General features: G+C 39.0%; 1 protein-coding gene across 1 annotated transcript in view; it reads left to right on the top strand.

Moving 5' to 3' along the window:
- The window catches only part of LOC140152517 (malate dehydrogenase, cytoplasmic-like), a 124,925-nt gene that overhangs the window by 81,600 nt on the left and 24,129 nt on the right, over positions 1-19,196 (top strand). The window contains exon 5 of the mRNA XM_072174868.1: positions 1,609-1,731. Coding sequence (XP_072030969.1) covers positions 1,609-1,731 — 123 coding nt within the window. The remainder of the gene's footprint in view (positions 1-1,608; positions 1,732-19,196) is intronic.

Here is a 19,196-nt window from a genome sequence, read left to right as displayed (position 1 = left end):
GAATTAGACTTTTGGTGGATATCGCAATCAAATCTTCATTTTATGGTATTTTTCATGGTATTCGTATAGGTAAACTTAGCGAAAACGTCAAAAGTTACCTTCGAATAAACCAATTTGGACACAAATTACTCAGAAACCAGAAGGTCGGTAAACGTTTGAAATGAAACACACATGACAGCTGACAAATCCAAGTATTTATCCCCTTCTAATCTTCTTCGAATCTGATTTTTCTTTCAAATGAGCAGACCGTCGTCTATTTCAGTACATATTTTTCAATAATTAAGCCGTATTCCGTTTTGCATGGTGGGCATGTATGTGAATTCGCAACATATGATTTGATAGCAAAAATACAGGCCTTCGTTATGTACCAATATGGGCATTGGCATGAATGGTAGTGTTTCACAATACTGTCATGATGTCAAATTGTATTCGTAGGAAACATTCGGTTACCGAAATTTACCTTTTGCTTTTATTGTTGACATCTCAGAAATATTTAAACGCAGGCTATTGAAACTTGGTAGAAATAAAGAGTGTATTACCATGCACCTATTGCTTAACTATTGTTTACTATTCTCTCAGTTTGCGAAATGACACAGCTTTTAACATGTATTCGGAGGTAATGCATATTTTTTACCAAACCTACCTTTGTGCCATGTTTTAAATGTTTCTCTTGTGTAGGTCTCACAACACTATATATATAACAAGAATAAACTTAGATGAAACCATCACTACAGATAAAGTGCTCAACTAAAAAGGAGCAGAAATATATTTAAATGTAGTGAATTTAATATTTACACCATCATTTTTTGGCCTTTTTGGAGCCCAATTTCACACATTTTTTCAGGCTTTTTTCAAACACTTCAGGTTTTTTCATGGATGATCATTCTCATGCCTAATTTAGAGATTGATAACAGCGCATCGCATCAGTTGTTTGGAGGGCATTGTGAACAAAATCTAAACGTTTTGCCTTTAGAACTGAGGAATATTCCAAGGGGCGAAGCCCTAAGGGATATACCGAAGTCCAAAGCAAAATGTTTAGATTTCTCTCAGTGACCGACATATAGCCTAATTGGTGCAAGTTATTAACCGGTACGTCATCTAACCATCACTTTTTTTTTATCTCCTCACTAAAACACTATTTTTTTAGAATTTGTTGAAATAAACAAATTTTAATAATTACAACTTGCATGGCATTTGCTCTTCAAAAATTAGACTAACAAATTACAGCAGTGCGAAATCACGCCATGTACAAAATAATATGGTAGTTGTGCGCGTGTGAAATATTCCTGCGCAAAGGATTTAGCCCGACACATCATGGCCCTACGTCATGTACGTTGCTCCTTCCTCACAGTGGAAATATCGTAGTGACGGAGGTGTCAGTACCTCGGGCTAGCAAAGGATGTCACGTCACCGCGTAATCCCTCCCTACATCACATTCAAAAGTAATCAATGGATATCAACCGCGCTTGTGTGCGTATGACATCTAAGGAGCAATTTAATTGGGACGCACAGGTGGTATGATATGTGGCGGTGGGGAGTGGGCGGCCCTGTTAATTTGTGACAAAGTGTAGCAAGTTTCATGATTCCAACTGCTTTTATCACATTCAGGTTCTTGTAGTAGGCAACTCAGCTAATACCAACTGCTATACGATGATGAAGAATGCTCCATCTATCCCAACATCCAACTTCTCCTGCTTGACTAGACTGGATCAAAACAGGGCACAAGTACAGGTAAACTAACAATTCAAACTCATTTAGTCATTTATAGACAGTTTGGAGCTTTGGACAGCCCAAGAAAAGCCAAAGCTTCAATAAAAAGCCCTTGTGAGATAATATGTCTATAGTAGAATTTTTTGTAAGAAGTCTAAGTAACATCAACAACTATAAAGGCGCCAATTTGCATTAACGCAGATTGTGGTAGGACAATTGCCATTTTGATATTGTAACATTAAGGGCAGTAGAATGTACCCATCCGCCGGTAGATTCCAGAGGGAGGGTTGTCTTTAAACGGAATAGCCACAGAAGAGTATGAACTAAAAGTGAGCGCAAAATAGGCTAATAAATAATCACACATCTTGATTTACAATATAATTTTTCCTTTTCGTAATTGAAAAAAGATGAATTATTTAATATTTTCAATTGAACCCAGGACTCTTGCCTCAATATGCAAGCGATCAAACCACTACACTATACACCGACATGCTGACTTCAGAGTGATTTAATTATACAATAATCTTAGCAAAAGTGATCAATACTGTTTGATCGAAAATCCAGCAATTTACGATGCCAAATAAAATAGAAGTACCGTATTATATCCGTAAATAATATATTAACTATCTATAAAGTGCATATAGTGTTTCAAAGTATAAAATAAATAAATAAATCCAAGTTTTTCGACGTGACCCCGTGAACTCACTTTGCACTGTACGCTTTTTGGTAACGCGTAGTCACCGTGCAGTCTATGCGGACCTTCGTATCTATGCGCACCTTCGCAATTTCACTCCCATTCAATTACATACTCCTGTGCACTTTTCACCCCTTTTTATACTGCGGGAGTGCGGGTAGCGGCATGATCGATTGCTTGAAGCCCGGCCCAGGTGTGAACTAATAAACAAGTGGCAGACCTATTATGCTGATGGTGCTCTCCGGTTTGATTATATGTCCGGTAGGCCTACATGTATAATGTGCTCCGGGAATGTGCTTCGACTGAAGAAAATTGATATTCATAAACATAGGCGTAATGCACGATGTGCACGGACTAACTGCGGTCTGTGGATATAGGCCTAATGATACGATGCACATAACTTCATTTTATTTAATACATACACGTTGCATAGACCATTGATGTCACATTGCATTTTCATGAAAAATAATTCATATGTCTGAAATTAAAGCGTTAGTGATATCGTTTGATTCGTTTCTAATTCTAAATAATAACGTGCAAATTAAATCTGTTTCAGTTCCATAGCATTATAATTATATTTATTTATGTTAAAATCTTTCTGCACTTAATTTCAAATTGCAGGTATATTTTCATGAATGAAGATTTTAAATTATAAATTAGGGCTGTTTCCCCGGAAATATATTTTAAATTAGTTCAATATAGGCTCCTACTAGGCTAATTCTACAGTCCCATAGCCTAATATCCATATAGCACCATATAGCAAAATGTGCACTTGAAAGAGTGTTCACTGCCTAGGTATAGAGTGAAAGTGCAAAATATGCCTACATTACTTTCAACACAATTTTAGTCTGGGGCCTATGGTGTTCTACGGGAGACCATGCATCACTGAACCAACTATGATAAGTGTTATTTCTTTTTTTGCACGGCTTGGTGCCTTTTAGCTGTGGGGCCTGGGTCAATTATGAGTTCTGAATCTGATTTCTTATTTACAATGTTATTGATAGTCCTAAACATAATTACGAGTATTATATCAGAGAAGATACTCTGTTACAGAAATATTGTCACAAATTTAATTTAATTGTTATGACGTATAGGCATAGGCCTATTTATAGTTCCAACAAAATTCTTTTAACATTCCATCTTTTACCAATATTTTTGTAGGCCTAAAGAAAACAAAAACAATAATTAGCCAATTTTTTAAAGACAAATGTGCACAGCGAAACAAACGCAAGCAGCAGCTATGATATATTTTTGGCCCCGTGCTGTGCATTCCACTCCCAGCGGTGTTTGCTGCCGTAATGAGTTATGACTAAATCACTCTAAATCACTAATACGCGAAAGCGCCGGGTGTGACATGGGTGTGACATGATGCGTAAATGGTTGGGAGTGAAAGTGACGGGGAGCAAATCGTCTCAGCATTCAGCTGTTATATTTACAAATCATATTCTCGCTGTATTCGGCCCCGAGTGTCATGTCAATAAAAATCCCTTTAAAAGGGAATACCCAGGCCGCACGGAGGTCACATGACTGCACAACCCCCCCCCCGGACTGCCCCACCTTGGCTCCACATAGCTGCAAAGAGGTAGGCAGTGTATGCAGTAAGCCTATATAAAACACCGGTCTTCTGATCAGTCAAGAAGGTGGTGATTCAATCAAAGAACTAGTAGGCCTACTCCACAACTGAGCTATGATTGCTGAATGCTGAATAAGTATATGAACTACCTGTATGCTACTACTAGCCATACTGGTAGGCCTACTTGTAGCTCTCTGACTGCAGTCAGAGAACATCAATCCCCATTATGCCAATATGTTTGTAGGCCTATATAAATGTATATGAATGCATGTGGTGTTACTATGTTATATAGAACATTTGGCTCAGAGGTCACAGCTAGGATATCAATTTAAAGTAAATGATTTGGTACATGAAGATCAATCAAAACTAATTATGAACTTGAGACTGCCAGATTTAGTGACCTTCTCTGTCAAACATTGCACAGATTCTCATGTTGTGTATCTGTGATTTTTGTGAGTGAGAATGTTTCACTGGCAAATGCTTAATCAATGCTTATTTTGATAAAAGTAGGCCTATATCAAACAGTCTAAGTGGAATAACTTGCATGATGGAAGCAGGAGGATTTTTTACAATTAATTTAGAGTCCGATTATAATAACAGACTTTAATAGTAGTAGTTTAATGGTTCCTTCTAATTCAGTCTGTGATGAGAACAACAATGCAATTCAAATCATAGATGTTTAAGAAGTGTGACCTCAGACCAGCCAGCCAGCTAGCCAAGTTCATGAATTAGTGGCCATGGCCATTCACCAGTCAACTTTCATATTGCAACATCATCCCTATATGTCAAAAAATAACTTCATAGGCTACAGAACAGCTGTACGAATAATTGTCATGGGGACTTGAATGAGGTTAATATTCCATCCATTCCCTGGGTAAAGTCAAGCACTACTGAATATAGTTTTATGAATTTTGTCATGGGGAGTGAGGTTAGTTTTTAGTAGCCTGCAGATCCATTAGATACTCTGCATTATTTTAATGAGGTCGAAGCAAATGCATTTGGCTACTTCGTTTCAAAGTAGCCAATTTGGGTTCAAAGGACAAGGTCTAAACTGAATGTAATATCACCAGGCTGAAGCCTGGGTGAAAAAATGCATATTTTCACCAAAACTAGGTAAGTCTTCATAAATCTAATGCTATGTACTTAAAGTGTATGAAATATAGACGAAAATGCGACGATTATATGAAAATTTTGACCTTCCGTATTGAAGATATAAATAAAGTTTCCCAAAAGGCATAAAAATGGTAAGCTCCTCGGAAAAAATATTCATATTTACTGCCAGCAGTGGTGATTTTTAGCAAACCCGGTTGGAAATTTTTCCTAATCATGTGTGTTACCTGTCTGCAAAAGGAATTTAATTTTCGGACTTCGCGGACTGTGAAATGTTATAATATCAATTTTTAATAATTTGCCATAAAATTTGTATTATAGGCCTATTGTAAATTTCAAAAAATCAAAATTATTTGATATCAGGACATTCTTCAAATTAAAAATGCAATTTGATGTGTCTGATGTGCTCTCAGGTCCCAAAATAAATACTGTGTCAACGTTGCTACCCCAGCCCTTAATTGGTCGTAATTGTTCTAACCACCCACAGAATTAGAGAAGGAGCTCCGGGACTCAGCCGCCATCTTGATACAGACATAGAGCAAAAAATGAGGGTATTCGGTTTCCCTCGGAATGCACTCGAGGATTTCGTTGACATGCAAGTGTGACATGGATGATAGGGGCATTTGAGAGACGCACTAAGTCTTGATGCGACCTGCACGCGAGTACCAAGACGCTTCAGATGAGACGCAGAATTGTTTTCGTTCGTCTCCGCGCACCGTCGGCAAGGACCCGAATACCCCCAATTTTCTCCCCATAGCTGACGGCGCGATTGTACGTGGCGGTATAGGGAGTCCCGGTTCTCCTTCTCTAATTCTGTGTAACCACCACAGGAAGTATGTTTTATCCTATATGGGGCATTGTTATCATGCAAAAGTTTGCTTCGCATATCAAAACCACTGGAGCAATGCAACTCAAAATTTGGAAACATTGTTTTAATGGTAGATCTCAATGTAAGATGGAAAATAGAATACCGTATAAACGTTCGCCTAATGGCGCTTTTGGATTCTTAGAAATGTGAGAGCGCCATCCTTGTAAAATCTCAACAGCATTAAGGATACACCTTGGTCTGGGGCGGACATTTTAAAAAAGAATTTAGAAGAGCAGCAACGGCATCACTTGCATTACATTCCAGATGTTAAATCTACATCATATGCAAAATTTGAGGAAATTCGCACGAGTCCGTTTTATTTTAGGGCCATTTATCTATAACTAGTCTTTACATGTAGCCCTATGGAGAGAGTGCCGTTGAGGGCGCTATAACCCCATTTTAGGAACAAAATGTGATTTAAAAAAACGGACTCGTGCGAATTTTCTAAAATTTTCAGAGTATGTAGTATGAACATGTAGAAATATTATCAAGTAGTTGCCCTACCTGCTCTCCTCCGAAAAAATAAAAAGTTCTATACCTCAATGATAATGAAACCTAGGTGATATATATACGTGTATGTTAAATTGAGCAACCTGGACATAATGCCTCAGAAAAAAATATCGTGACATGACCCAATACTTTAGGTCACTAGGTTAGTTGCTAGAGCAGCAAATGTTTTGGGGTTTCTTCAGGTATTCTTTCTTATTTCTTAAAGTGCCATTGGACTTTATTTGTAAATCGATTCATACGTTATACCTAACTCATTTTGGTAAATCTTTTTATAACATTGTAATTTCTTTATATTTTTTTAATATTCTTCAGCTCAAAATTACACCCTTCTATTGTCTGACCCGTTAGCTCAGTCGGTAGAGGGTGCGCCTTGAATGGTGAATGGTACTTTATATATGGTAATTTATACTGGTGTGTTTATAGTGGGAATATCTCGCCACAATATCCTTCGGTTGAGAAGGATATCGATGTACCGTACATACATATACTGCTAGTGTTTATAGTGGGCAAGTATCCGGATAATCTCTAACCGGGTAGAAATTGTACCGCAATGTACCGCACATCTGCTCCCACTATAAACACGCTCATTGTGTTGTGGAATCCTAGCCAGTTTTCAATGGGCGTGTTTATAGTGAGCCAGATTATCCGGTATTTAGCGTATAAGTACATCTTATACGGTATTGGTCGCCACTATAAACAGACCAATAGCGCTATTTGCCGTACATATTATACGGAACTGATATCCATCGATATCGATGGATATTGCAGTATATGCATTCCGTATACGGCCACTATAAACAGACAGGGATTAACGATACCGTTATTCAAGGAAGTGGAGTAGGGTTATATAACTCTCCGAGATCAAATTTGTCACTATAATAACACATCACCTACAAATATGGTACGGTACTGTAGCAATAATGTTATAAAATAAGCCGGTATCGTTTCGACGGTAAACTGTTTGAAATTTGCACCATATTTGTGGCTCCCATATTGCATGGTTGCCACTATAAACAGCCGAGATAACGGATAAGTCACATTCCATCCTAATCCGATATGCGTATAAGGATACCGTATAAATACCGTACACCACTATAAACACGCTCAATGATATAGAGGCCTTGCGTTTATCGATTGGCTCCAAACAAAGGATTTGAACCGGTTTCTTCCCCGTAATCATGGCGCAGTGCAGTCCATTCAATCAAACGTTGTCATCTCAACCTATTTGATCGTAGTGCATTTGTTATGTGTGTAAGATGAACTGTCGCGGTAGATGCAATCATGCTTTTGTTGAATGCATTTGAGTAGTCCGCCATATTTACGGGATGATACGTCATATGCACAGCCTCTATTCAGTTGGTCGTTGTATGATTTTGTTCGTTCACTCATTCAAATTGTATTTATATCATTTGAAGACTGAGCCTATTATGATACATCCTCCGTGGAACAGTTTCAAACAAATATAGCTAGGGATTATTGGGGCAGAGGTTATCTTTTGAATCCTCTTAGAGGGCTATCATTTTTTTCGGAAGGGGTCCCAAATTGACAAAAAGTCTGCGTCAATAAAATTGCGCACCCCCACAGTGTCATAGGCCCGATATCTTCATGGCAGAAAATGCCATGGTAGGTTGAATCCACAGCCACGGATGGCCATTGTATTCCCACCTGTTTAATAGTTTTTAAATGCATAGTAGGCTGAAGGACATTCGACTAAGGCTAATGACATTAGCCTGTGACTGACCTCTGTACGGTCAGCGAGCATACATTCGCCATTGTCATATGCTTATAGACTGTCTCTACGATAGTCTCCTACACAGCCAGTTTGTGTCAGTCGGTCTGACACTCGTCGATCCTGTATGTTCGTGATAGCCACATATAGTCTGGCCTGAGACTACCTCCACGAGGTTCTACGCTGCGCTATTTAAAATCTTGAATTTTGGTCACTTTTTCAGCTCAAGACGCAAGCTACTCTCTCAAAGCGCAAACTAACGACTATCATATCTGTTCAACACGTATTTTAAAGTGTATGAGACCACACCTGGTTTCTTGAGAAAAAATCATTTACGGGAGATATTCATCATTTTCCAACCCGGTATCCGAAGATTTTCGTCTGATATCAAAATCGTGCATAGCAATTCACGTGTATCGATCCCGTGCATTTATTTGAATATCTCTGCTGCATCAAATAATTATTAGCCAGGCGATGTCGGTGTGCCCCCTATTTCGGCAACAAAAATTTTATGATCCCAAACCCCAAAATTGTATTTTGAATAAAATAACACACTTTCTGTGGTCATCGTGTGACTCCTACATTTTGATCATAAAACAGTTTATGACCCCCTCCTATTATTCTATCCAAGACTTTATGACCCCCGTATATTTGGGACCCCCCCCCCCTCGAATAAAATGAAATACCTCTTATGAATTGAATTCGCGCGAATTGAAAGACTTGTCGCACGCGACAGTTCGTCTCACACACATAACAAATGCCTATACAATCAAATGGGTTCATTACAACATTTGATTGAATGGATTGAGTTACTCTAAAATGAAACGATAAAAACAAAGAATCATGAAAAAAGACACATACAAGATAAAATAATACAATTATATAAACAATGTTAAAGATAAAATCAAGAAAATAGAGAATAAAATTTCCTCACATCAGAAAAAAAAACATTGACAGACATCATAATCTGTCAGAAATTACTGCATGAGATTCGAACCATCAATCTTCTCCACAAGTTCTCTTTATCCTCGCACTATAGTCTAATGCTCTGCTCACTGGGCCACAACGTATCAGGTGAATGATTACCGCATTATCATGAACAAGTTTGTTCGATCTTGTTCATAATTGAATACCTGAGTGGAAGAAGGGCCCAACTCCAATTTTTACAAAAATGAGTTAGACCCAGCATTTTATTGCCAGCAGACTGTTCTTCCTTGTGTGTGAAAGATGAGCCAAATCCACTCTCTAAATATTCTTCCACGTACACTTATTCATGGTTTTCATGGAAGAAAGGCCCAACTCCATGGAGTTGGGCCCTTCTTCCACAAATATTGGGTTAACGAGGAATTTTGTTCATCCATGAAATCTGCTTTTCCCTAAAATAAACTTTCTTGCTAACATATTACATGCTTCTACTTGTGCAATTAATGGATAATTATCAAATTTCTGTAGCTATTTATAACACATCTGCTTACGGAACTGGCACTTGCAATATATTAGTGGAAGAAGGGCCCAACTCCAGCTCGTATTAAGACCTGTACCATTGCCATGGAAACGTCAAATATAATTTCGAATGTATGTAATATTGTATGTTCATGTATTAAAGGTCACCTGAAGATGAAAACATTGTCTATAAAACTTTTCCAAATATTAAGTTTTTTCTTAATATCTTAAAAACAGTTTTGATGGAGTTGGGCCCTTCTTTAACTCAGGTATTCAATTGTATGTGTCGATAGGTTTCACCCTTTAACTACACGTACCCTTAATGATCAGTGATAATAGTCGGCTTTTACAGGGATGGCGCTCTCTCATTTCCATGAACTCTATAGCGCCATTAGGCGAACGTTTACGGTATGGCAAAATTGGACCACGCCCCACAGTGTCATCGTCCCGATATCTTCATGGCAGAAAATGCCATGGTAGGGTGAATCCACAGCCACGAATGGGTGTTCCCACCTGTTTATAAAACACATAATAGGCTGAAGGACATCCGACTAAGGCTAATGATATTAGCCTGTGACTGACCTCTGTACGGTCAGCGAGCATACATATGCCATTGTCTAATGCTTTTAACTGCCTTTACGATAGTCTCCTACACAGTCAGTTTGTGTCAGTCGGTCTGACACTCGTCGATCCTGTATGTTCGTGATAGCCACATACAGTCTGGGCCGAGACTACCTCCACGAGGGTCTACGCTGCGCTATATAAAATCTGATGATTTTGGTCACTTTTTCAGCTCAAGACGCACGCTGGTTTTTCAAAGCGCAACCTAACGACGATAATATATGTTGAACATATATGTTCAAGTACAAGGAACCACATCTGGTTTCTTTATACGAAATCATTTACGGGAGATATTCATCATTTTCCACCCCGGTATCAAAAGATTTATCGTCTGAATATCAGTCGTGCATAGCACATTTACGTGTATCGATCCCGTGTATTCATTTGAGTGTCTCTGGCTGTACTAATGTAATTATTAACCGGGCGATGTCGGTGTGCGCCCCTCTAAACAGAAAATCAAGTGTATGTATAATTGTATATGGTATGATAATTGATATTGGGAATGGTCCGGGGGAATGGTCCACAGTTGAAAAGCACACTGGGCTCAAATTTGATGTGGTAGCACACTTATCTGTTGGTGTGAGCGACTGACCCATTTAAAAGCAGTAGTTACCTAGCTGGGGGGTTTTCATCCCCCCGAGCTAGGTACTGTTTTGCTATCCGATCTTTCTTTACCTAGCTGGGGGGTTTTCAACCCCCCGAGCTAGGTACTGTTTTGCTATCCGATCTTTCTTTCTTTCTTTCTTTCTTTCTTCTTCTTTCTGGCAATAAATTTCAAAATGCTTCTACTCCTACATGTTACACCCTACAATTACGTAACTTGCACATATGTATTGGCCATATCCAGTGCCCATAGTGTCTAAACAGAATTGGGGGCAAAGGTCATTAAAGGGGCATTTTTGGTATTTAACCAAATATCTTCAAAATGCATCTTCTGCCACATATTATATAGTACAATGATGACATTTGCATATATGCATCGGCTATACCACACGCCTATAACTTGCATACAGAATTGGGGTCAAAGGTCATTAAGGGGTAAAATCTTACAATTGCATTATCTGGACATCTGTAAGGGGTATGGGGCTCAAACTCGGTGACAACAAATCTCATGACCAGGGGAACAATTTGCACGGGTCAGGTCAAAGGTCATGCAGAGGTCAAATTTTAGAAATGCATTTTCTGGACATCTGTTAGGGGTACGGGGCTCAAACTCCACAACAACAAACTTACTGACCTGGGGAACATTTTGGAACACTGTGCAAGGGTCATGTCAAAGGTCATCTGGGGTCAAATCGTAGAATTTCATTTTCTGGATATCTGTTAGGGGTACGGGGCTCAAACTCCACAACAACAAACTTACTGACCTGGGGAACATTTTGGAACACTGTGCAAGGGTCATGTCAAAGGTCATCTGGGGTCAAATCGTAGAATTTCATTTTCTGGATATCTGTAAGAGGTACGGGGCTCAAACATGGTGACAACAAACCTCAAGACCAGGGGAACATTATGGAACATCATGCATAGGTCAGGTCAGGTCAAAGGTCATCTGGGGTCAAATCTTAGAATTGAATTTTTTGGACATCTGTTAGGAGTACGGGACTCAAACTCGGTGAAAACAAACCCCATGACCAGGGAGCATTTTTGGAACATTTTGTAGGGGTCAGATACCTCCACAACACCAACATGCCCCAGCTAGGTTTGTGGTCTATGACCACCATTTGCCACTAGTTCTTTCTTTCTTTCTTCTTCTTTCTGGCAATTATTTCAAAATGCTTCTACACCTACATGTTACACCCTACAGTTACGTAACTTGCACATATGTATTGGCTATATCCAGTGCCCATAGTGTCTAAACAGAATTGGGGGCAAAGGTCATTAAAGTGGCATTTCCGGTATTTAACCAAATATCTTCAAAATGCATCTTCTGCCACATATTATATAGTACAATGATGTCATTTGCATATATGCATCGGCTATACCACACACCTATAACTTGCTTACAGAATTGGGGTCAAAGGTCATTAAGGGGGTAAAATCTTCCAATTGCATTCTCTGGACATCTGTAAGGGGTATGGGGCTCAAACTCGGTGACAACAAATCTCACGACCAGAGGAACAATTTGCATGGGTCAGGTCAAAGGTCATGCAGAGGTCAAATTTTAGAAATGAATTTCCTGGACATCTGTAAGGGGTATGGGGCTCAGACTTGGTGACAACAAACTTAATGATCAGGGGAACATTTTGGAATACTTTGCAGGGGCCAGGTCAAAGGTTATCTGGGGTCAAATCTTCTAATTTCATTTTTGGGATATCTTAAGGGGTATGGGGTTCAAACTCTGTGACAACAAATCTCATGACCAGGGGAACATTTTGCAGGGGTCAGGTCAAAGGTCATGCAGAGGTCAAATCTTAGAAATGTACATCTGTAAGGGATACGGGGCTCAAACTTGGTGACAACAAACTTAATGACCAGGGGACATTTTTGGAACATTTTGCAGGGGTCAGGTCAAAGGTCATCTGGGGTCAAATCTTAAAATTGCATTTTCTGGCTGGACATCTGTAAGGAATATGGGACTCAAACTCGGTAACATCAAACCTTATGACCAGGGGAACATTTTTGGAACATTTTGCAGGGGTCAGATACCTCCACAACCCCAACACGCCCCAGCTAGGTTTGTGGTCTATGACCACCATTTGCCACTAGTTCCAATTTCTTTCACAAACCCTGCCCAATCAATAACTGCAACTTCCCAAGAACCACAATGTCCCAAAATGTCTACAGATTTTGGATCAGATAAGGAACTATGTCCACTTGAAATAACCATGCTGTTATTACCTAGCTGGGGGTTTCCAACCCCCGAGCTAGGTACTGTTTTGCTATCGGATCTTTCTTCTTTACCTAGCTGGGGGGTTTCCAACCCCCCGAGCTAGGTACTGTTCTGCTATCCGATCTTTCTTTCTTTCTTTCTTTCTTTCTTCTTCTTTCTGGCAATTATTTCAAAATGCTTCTACTCCTACATGTTACACCCTACAGTTACGTAACTTGCACATATGTATTGGCTATATCCAGTGCCCATAGTGTCTAAACAGAATTGGGGCAAAGGTCATTAAAGGGCATTTCCGGTATTTAACCAAATATCTTCAAAATGCATCTTCTGCCACATATTATATAGTACAATGATGTCATTTGCATATATGCATCGGCTATACCACACGCCTATAACTTGCTTACAGAATTGGGGTCAAAGGTCATTAAGGGGTAAAATCTTCCAATTGCATTATCTGGACATCTGTAAGGGTATGGGGCTCAAACTCGGTGACAACAAATCTCATGACCAGAGGAACAATTTGCACGGGTCAGGTCAAAGGTCATGCAGAGGTCAAATTTTAGAAATGAATTTCCTGGACATATGTAAGGGGTATGGGGCTCAGACTTGGTGATAACAAACTTAATGATCAGGGGAACATTTTGGAATACTTTGCAGGGGCCAGGTCAAAGGTTATCTGGGGTCAAATCTTCTAATTTCATTTTTGGGATATCTGTAAGGGGTATGGGGTTCAAACTCTGTGACAACAAATCTCATGACCAGGGGAACATTTTGCAGGGGTCAGGTCAAAGGTCATGCAGAGGTCAAATCTTAGAAATGTACATCTGTAAGGGATACGGGGCTCAAACTTGGTGACAACAAACTTAATGACCAGGGGACATTTTTGGAACATTTTGCAGGGGTCAGGTCAAAGGTCATCTGGGGTCAAATCTTAAAATTGCATTTTCTGGCTGGACATCTGTAAGGAATATGGGACTCAAACTCGGTAACAACAAACCTTATGACCAGGGGAACATTTTTGGAACATTTTGCAGGGGTCAGATACCTCCACAACCCCAACACGCCCCAGCTAGGTTTGTGGTCTATGACCACCATTTGCCACTAGTTCTTTCTTTCTTTCTTTCTTTCTGGCAATTAATTTCAAAATGCTTCTCCTCCTACATGTTACACCCTACAATAACGTAACTTGCACATATGTATCAGCTATATCCAATGCCCATAGGGTGCAAACAGAATTGGGGTCAAAGGTCATTAAGGGGGCATTACCGGTATAAAATCAAATACCTTCAAAATGCTTCTTCTGCCACATATTACATAGCACAATGACGTCACTTACACATGTGCATCGGCTTTATCCAGTGCCCATACCTTGCACACAGAATTGGGGTCAAAGGTCATTAAGGGGTAAAATCTATTTTGCCTTATCTCGATATCTGTAAGTGGTGTGGGGCTCACACTCAGTGACAACAAATCTCATGACCAGGGGAACATTTAACAGGGGTCAGGTCAAAGGTCATGCAGAGGTCAAATTTTAGAAATGCATTTTCTGGACATCTGTAAGGGGTACAGTGCTCAAACTCGATGACAACAAACTTATTGACCAGGGGAATATTTTGGAAAACTTTGCAGGGGTCATGTCAAAGGTTAACTGGGGTCAAATCATATAATTTCATTTTCTGGATATCTGTATGGGGTATGGGGCTCAAACTCAGTGACAACAAATCTCATGATGAACATGGGAACAGTTTGAAGGGGTCAGGTCAAAGGTCATGCAGGGGTCACATTTTAGAAATGCATTTTCTGGACATCTGTAAGGGGTACGGGGCTTAAACTCTGTGATAACAAATTTACTGACCAGGGGAACACTTTGGAATGCTGTACAGGGGTCAGGTCAAAGGTCATCTGGTTCTTTCTTTCTTTCTGGCAATAAATTTCAAAATGCTTCTCCTCGTACATGTTACATCCTACAATTACGTCACTTGCACATATGTATCGGCTATATCCAGTGCCCATAGGATCTAAACAGAATTGGGGTCAAAGGTCATTAAGGGGGAATTTCCGGTATTTAACCAAATACCTTCAAAATGCTTCTTCTCCCACATATTATATAGTACAATGATGTCATTTACATTATAAGCATCGGCTATACCACACGCCTATAACTTGCATTCAGATTTGGGGTCAAAGGTCATTAATGGGATAAAATCTTACACAATTGCATTATCTGGACATCTGTAAGGGGTATATGGCTCAAACTCGATGACAACAAATTTCATGACCAGGGGAATATTTTGCAGGGGTCAGGTCAAAGGTCATGCAGGTCAAATTTTAGAAATGAATTTCCTGGACATCTGTAAGGGGTGCGGGGCTCAAACTTGGTGACATCAAACTTAATGATCTGGGGAACATTATGGAACACTTTGCAGGGGTCAGGTCAAAGGATATCTGAGGTTAAATAATTTCATTTTCTGGATATCTGTAAGGGGTATGGGCCTCAAACTCAGTGACAACAAATCTCATGACCAGGAAAACATTTCGCAGGGGTCAGGTCAAAGGTCATGCAGAGGTCAAATCTTAGATGGGACACTTTGCAGGGGTCATTTCAAAGGATATCTGTGGTTAAATAATTTCATTTTCTGGAAATCTGTAAGGGGTATGGGGCTCAAACTCAGTGACAACAAATCTCATGACCAGGGGAACATTTGCAGGGGTCAGGACAAAGGTCATGCAGAGGTAAAATCTTAGAAATGTAATTTCAGGACATCTGTAATGGGTGCGGGGCTCAAACTCGGTGACAACAAACTTGGTGACCAGGGGAAATTTTTGGAACATTTTACAGGGGTCAGGTCAAAGGTCATCTGGGGACAAATCTTAAAATTGCACTAATGACAGCTGTTCTATCAAATTTTACAAAGATGTTCAAAGCCAAATCAGGCTAAGTTTAACATGTGATCTCATTTGACCTTTGACCTTGGGTGGCCCTTAAGCTGTGGTACAATATATAGGCCTATAAAGCTTGGGCCAGTGGTTCTTCTGACCAAGTTTAATGCAAGTTATAGCAATAGCAGCATTTTCACTAAATTACCCCTAATATCCACTACATGACCTTTGACCCCAATCTGTGTACTCTCCTCCGAGGCGCGAAACGCTGAAGGGGGTGGGGGTGAAGCGCGGAAGCTTTTGAAATGCATACATTTTTACATGAATTGTACCTTACATTTTGAATTTACCCTAAAATTATGAATTTTACCTTAAAATTATGAATCTGATCCTAAAATTATGGATTTTACCCTAAAATTATGAATTTTACCTCCGATTTTTACCTGGGGGCTCTAGGGTACTTGGGCCCCTCACCAAAATTAATGAGGGGCCGGACCTCAGCCCCCCCCGGAGCCACTGCAACACATTAAGTGTATTTATTTTTCACAATGTATGGGGTAGAACTTACATCCTGTGAAAATGTTGTAGTCCTTGTAGGAACCAATCTGGGTTGAGCTGAAATTGGACACCGCCTGTTTTGTGGAAGATTAATTTTTTACTTTTTTACTGGGACCAAAAATCTTGCCCACAGCATTATTGTGAAAACTAGGTTATTGTGATGTTTTATAGCTGGGAGAGCAGAAATGTAAGTTGTGAGCTACGCTACAAGATAAAGCAATTCTGGAAAGCTACACTGTCTTACAAATCTATGGACAGACTCTGAATTTGGATACTTGCATGGACCGGACCTGGAGTTACTTATTTACTTACTGGAATTATACATTGTGTTGTGGATTCCTGATTTTGTCTAATTACTTATTTACTTACTTACTGGAATTATACATTGTGTTGTGGACGGGGTTGTGGATTCCTGATTTTGTCTAATCAATGAATCTAGCAGGATGAAGTGGAGTTATATTTGAAGGTAAGGTAATGGGTTTATATGATTAATTATATTGTAACAGTAATCATGGTAATGTTGCGATCATGTCATTTAGTTTAATTCATTCATTCATTCATTGTATTTTATTAAGTACGTAGGCCTCCAGCCCATAGTACAAAGCAAACAATAATTACACGGTGACAGACATTATTTACATGCATATGAAAGAAAAATCAACAATTTAGATTAATAGAGAAACATTATGTATCAGAATGCATATTATACCTGAGTTTGAGAGCAATATAAATAAACTCTGAAAGTGTTTGAATAACATTAAGGGCTGGGGTATGAACGTTTGGACAGTATTTATTTTGGGACATTAGAGCACATCAGACATATCGAATTGCATTCTGAATACGAAGAATGGCCTTCTGATATGAAATAATTTTGATTTTTGAAATTCGCAATTTAATACACATTTTATGGCAAATCATTAAAATTGATATTTTTGATATTTAACAGTACTCGAAGTAAACTTTACAAATCTGATGATTTATACTTAAAGTGTATGTAGGTGGGATGAAAAGCCGACGATCAATTGAAAATTTTGACCTTTCGTATTGGAGATATGGATTTTTTCCCAAAACACTAAAAATATTTAGGTCTTTTGGGGAAAAAATGTATTATCTTCAATATGAAAGGTCATAATTTTCAATTGACCGTCGGCTTTTCCTCCCAGCTACATACACTTTAAGAATATATCATTAGATTTATATAATTTACTTCGAGGACTGTTATATATCAAAATTTGAAAAATATTAAATTTTATAATTTGTCATAAAATTTGTATTATATTGTGATTTTCAAAAATGAAAATTATTTGATATCAGAAAGACATGCTTCGTATTCAGAATGCAATTCGATAGGTCTGAGGTGCTCTCATGTCCTCAAAAAATACTGTCGAAACGCAATAAACGCTCATTCTAGATCCCTTAATATCTTCATTTTTCATCAAAGAGATAAACTTATATAATGATGGATTGACTCTATAAAAAACAGGAATGTACTTATCTCTTAAAATCCGAAAAAGGGACATACCAAAACAAAGTGATATTCATCTTCAACACTACCATCATTGCACAATTCGCAAAACCTCTCCTCGGCGTTTATTTTATTCCACCTGCCAGTTTCAATTCTGAGAGGGTGATCGGAACATCTTAATTTTGCCACGGCCCTTCTTTTACCAAAATTTCTAATCAATAATAAGTACCTTTCAGGAGCAAGGAGTGATTTGAACTGAATGTAGGTTCTTAATTTATTCCTTGAACTCATATCAGAAAACCAATTTTGAAAGGAAATATCTCTAATTCTGGTGGCAAAAATATTCAAAAATAATTTTAAATCGCCAACATCTTGAGTTTGCCACACTACACCGAAACCAGACGTCTGCAATAAGTGTTTTATATTTGTAGTCCAATTTGTCATACCACGTTGATCTAAATTAAAAAGCATCAGATAACATTTCTTTGGGTATCTATCATTTGACATAAAAATTAATTTCAACCAATATTTTATACAACGCACAATTTAGTTTAATAACATTGGTATGTTAAAAAAACTCTCGCAGGTTTGCATGTATTTGCCTTAAAAGGGCATTTTGTGATCTACACCCTCCCCCCCCCCCCCCACATGCCCACTTTTCCCCACTGAAAACCTCTGGCTACATAATGTTTATGGGGGGGGGGGTCTTTCAGTGAGAAGGTCCAAAAGGGGTCTTTGGGTGACAGGAAAACAAAAAAGGGGTCCCCGGGGGTCATTGGGTGGGAGGTTGTTAAGTAAAACAAAGAAAGGGGGTCATTGGGTGAGAGGGAGCAGAAAAATGGGGCTCATTGTGGCCGCACATCCCGGCCCCACATCACCCATTTTTATTGAGTGCCCCTCCCTCCCCGACCCAGAGTATTTCAAATTGGTACCTAATCTGATGTATATTTCAAAAGTCGGGTGGAGTTGGCTCATGATGCTGGCAGCAGCTGGCCCATGATAGCTTGCTTCTGGCCTACTTAACGTAGATTGCCTGGCGATCGGAGTGTTATCGTCAGAGCACCTCCGACTAATATTTATTGTGCATTTTATATTTAATTGTTCGTCTTTGAAGACTTGATAGACCTTTTTTAGTGTACACAGTTAATTTTAATATGTATTGTATGTTTTTGTTCTTCGTATTTGACTACACTTTTATATTTGGT

Source organism: Amphiura filiformis, chromosome 5, assembly GCF_039555335.1.
Source record: "Amphiura filiformis chromosome 5, Afil_fr2py, whole genome shotgun sequence".
Lineage (NCBI taxonomy): Eukaryota > Metazoa > Echinodermata > Ophiuroidea > Amphilepidida > Amphiuridae > Amphiura > Amphiura filiformis.
This window is presented reverse-complemented; position numbering and strand designations above follow the sequence as displayed.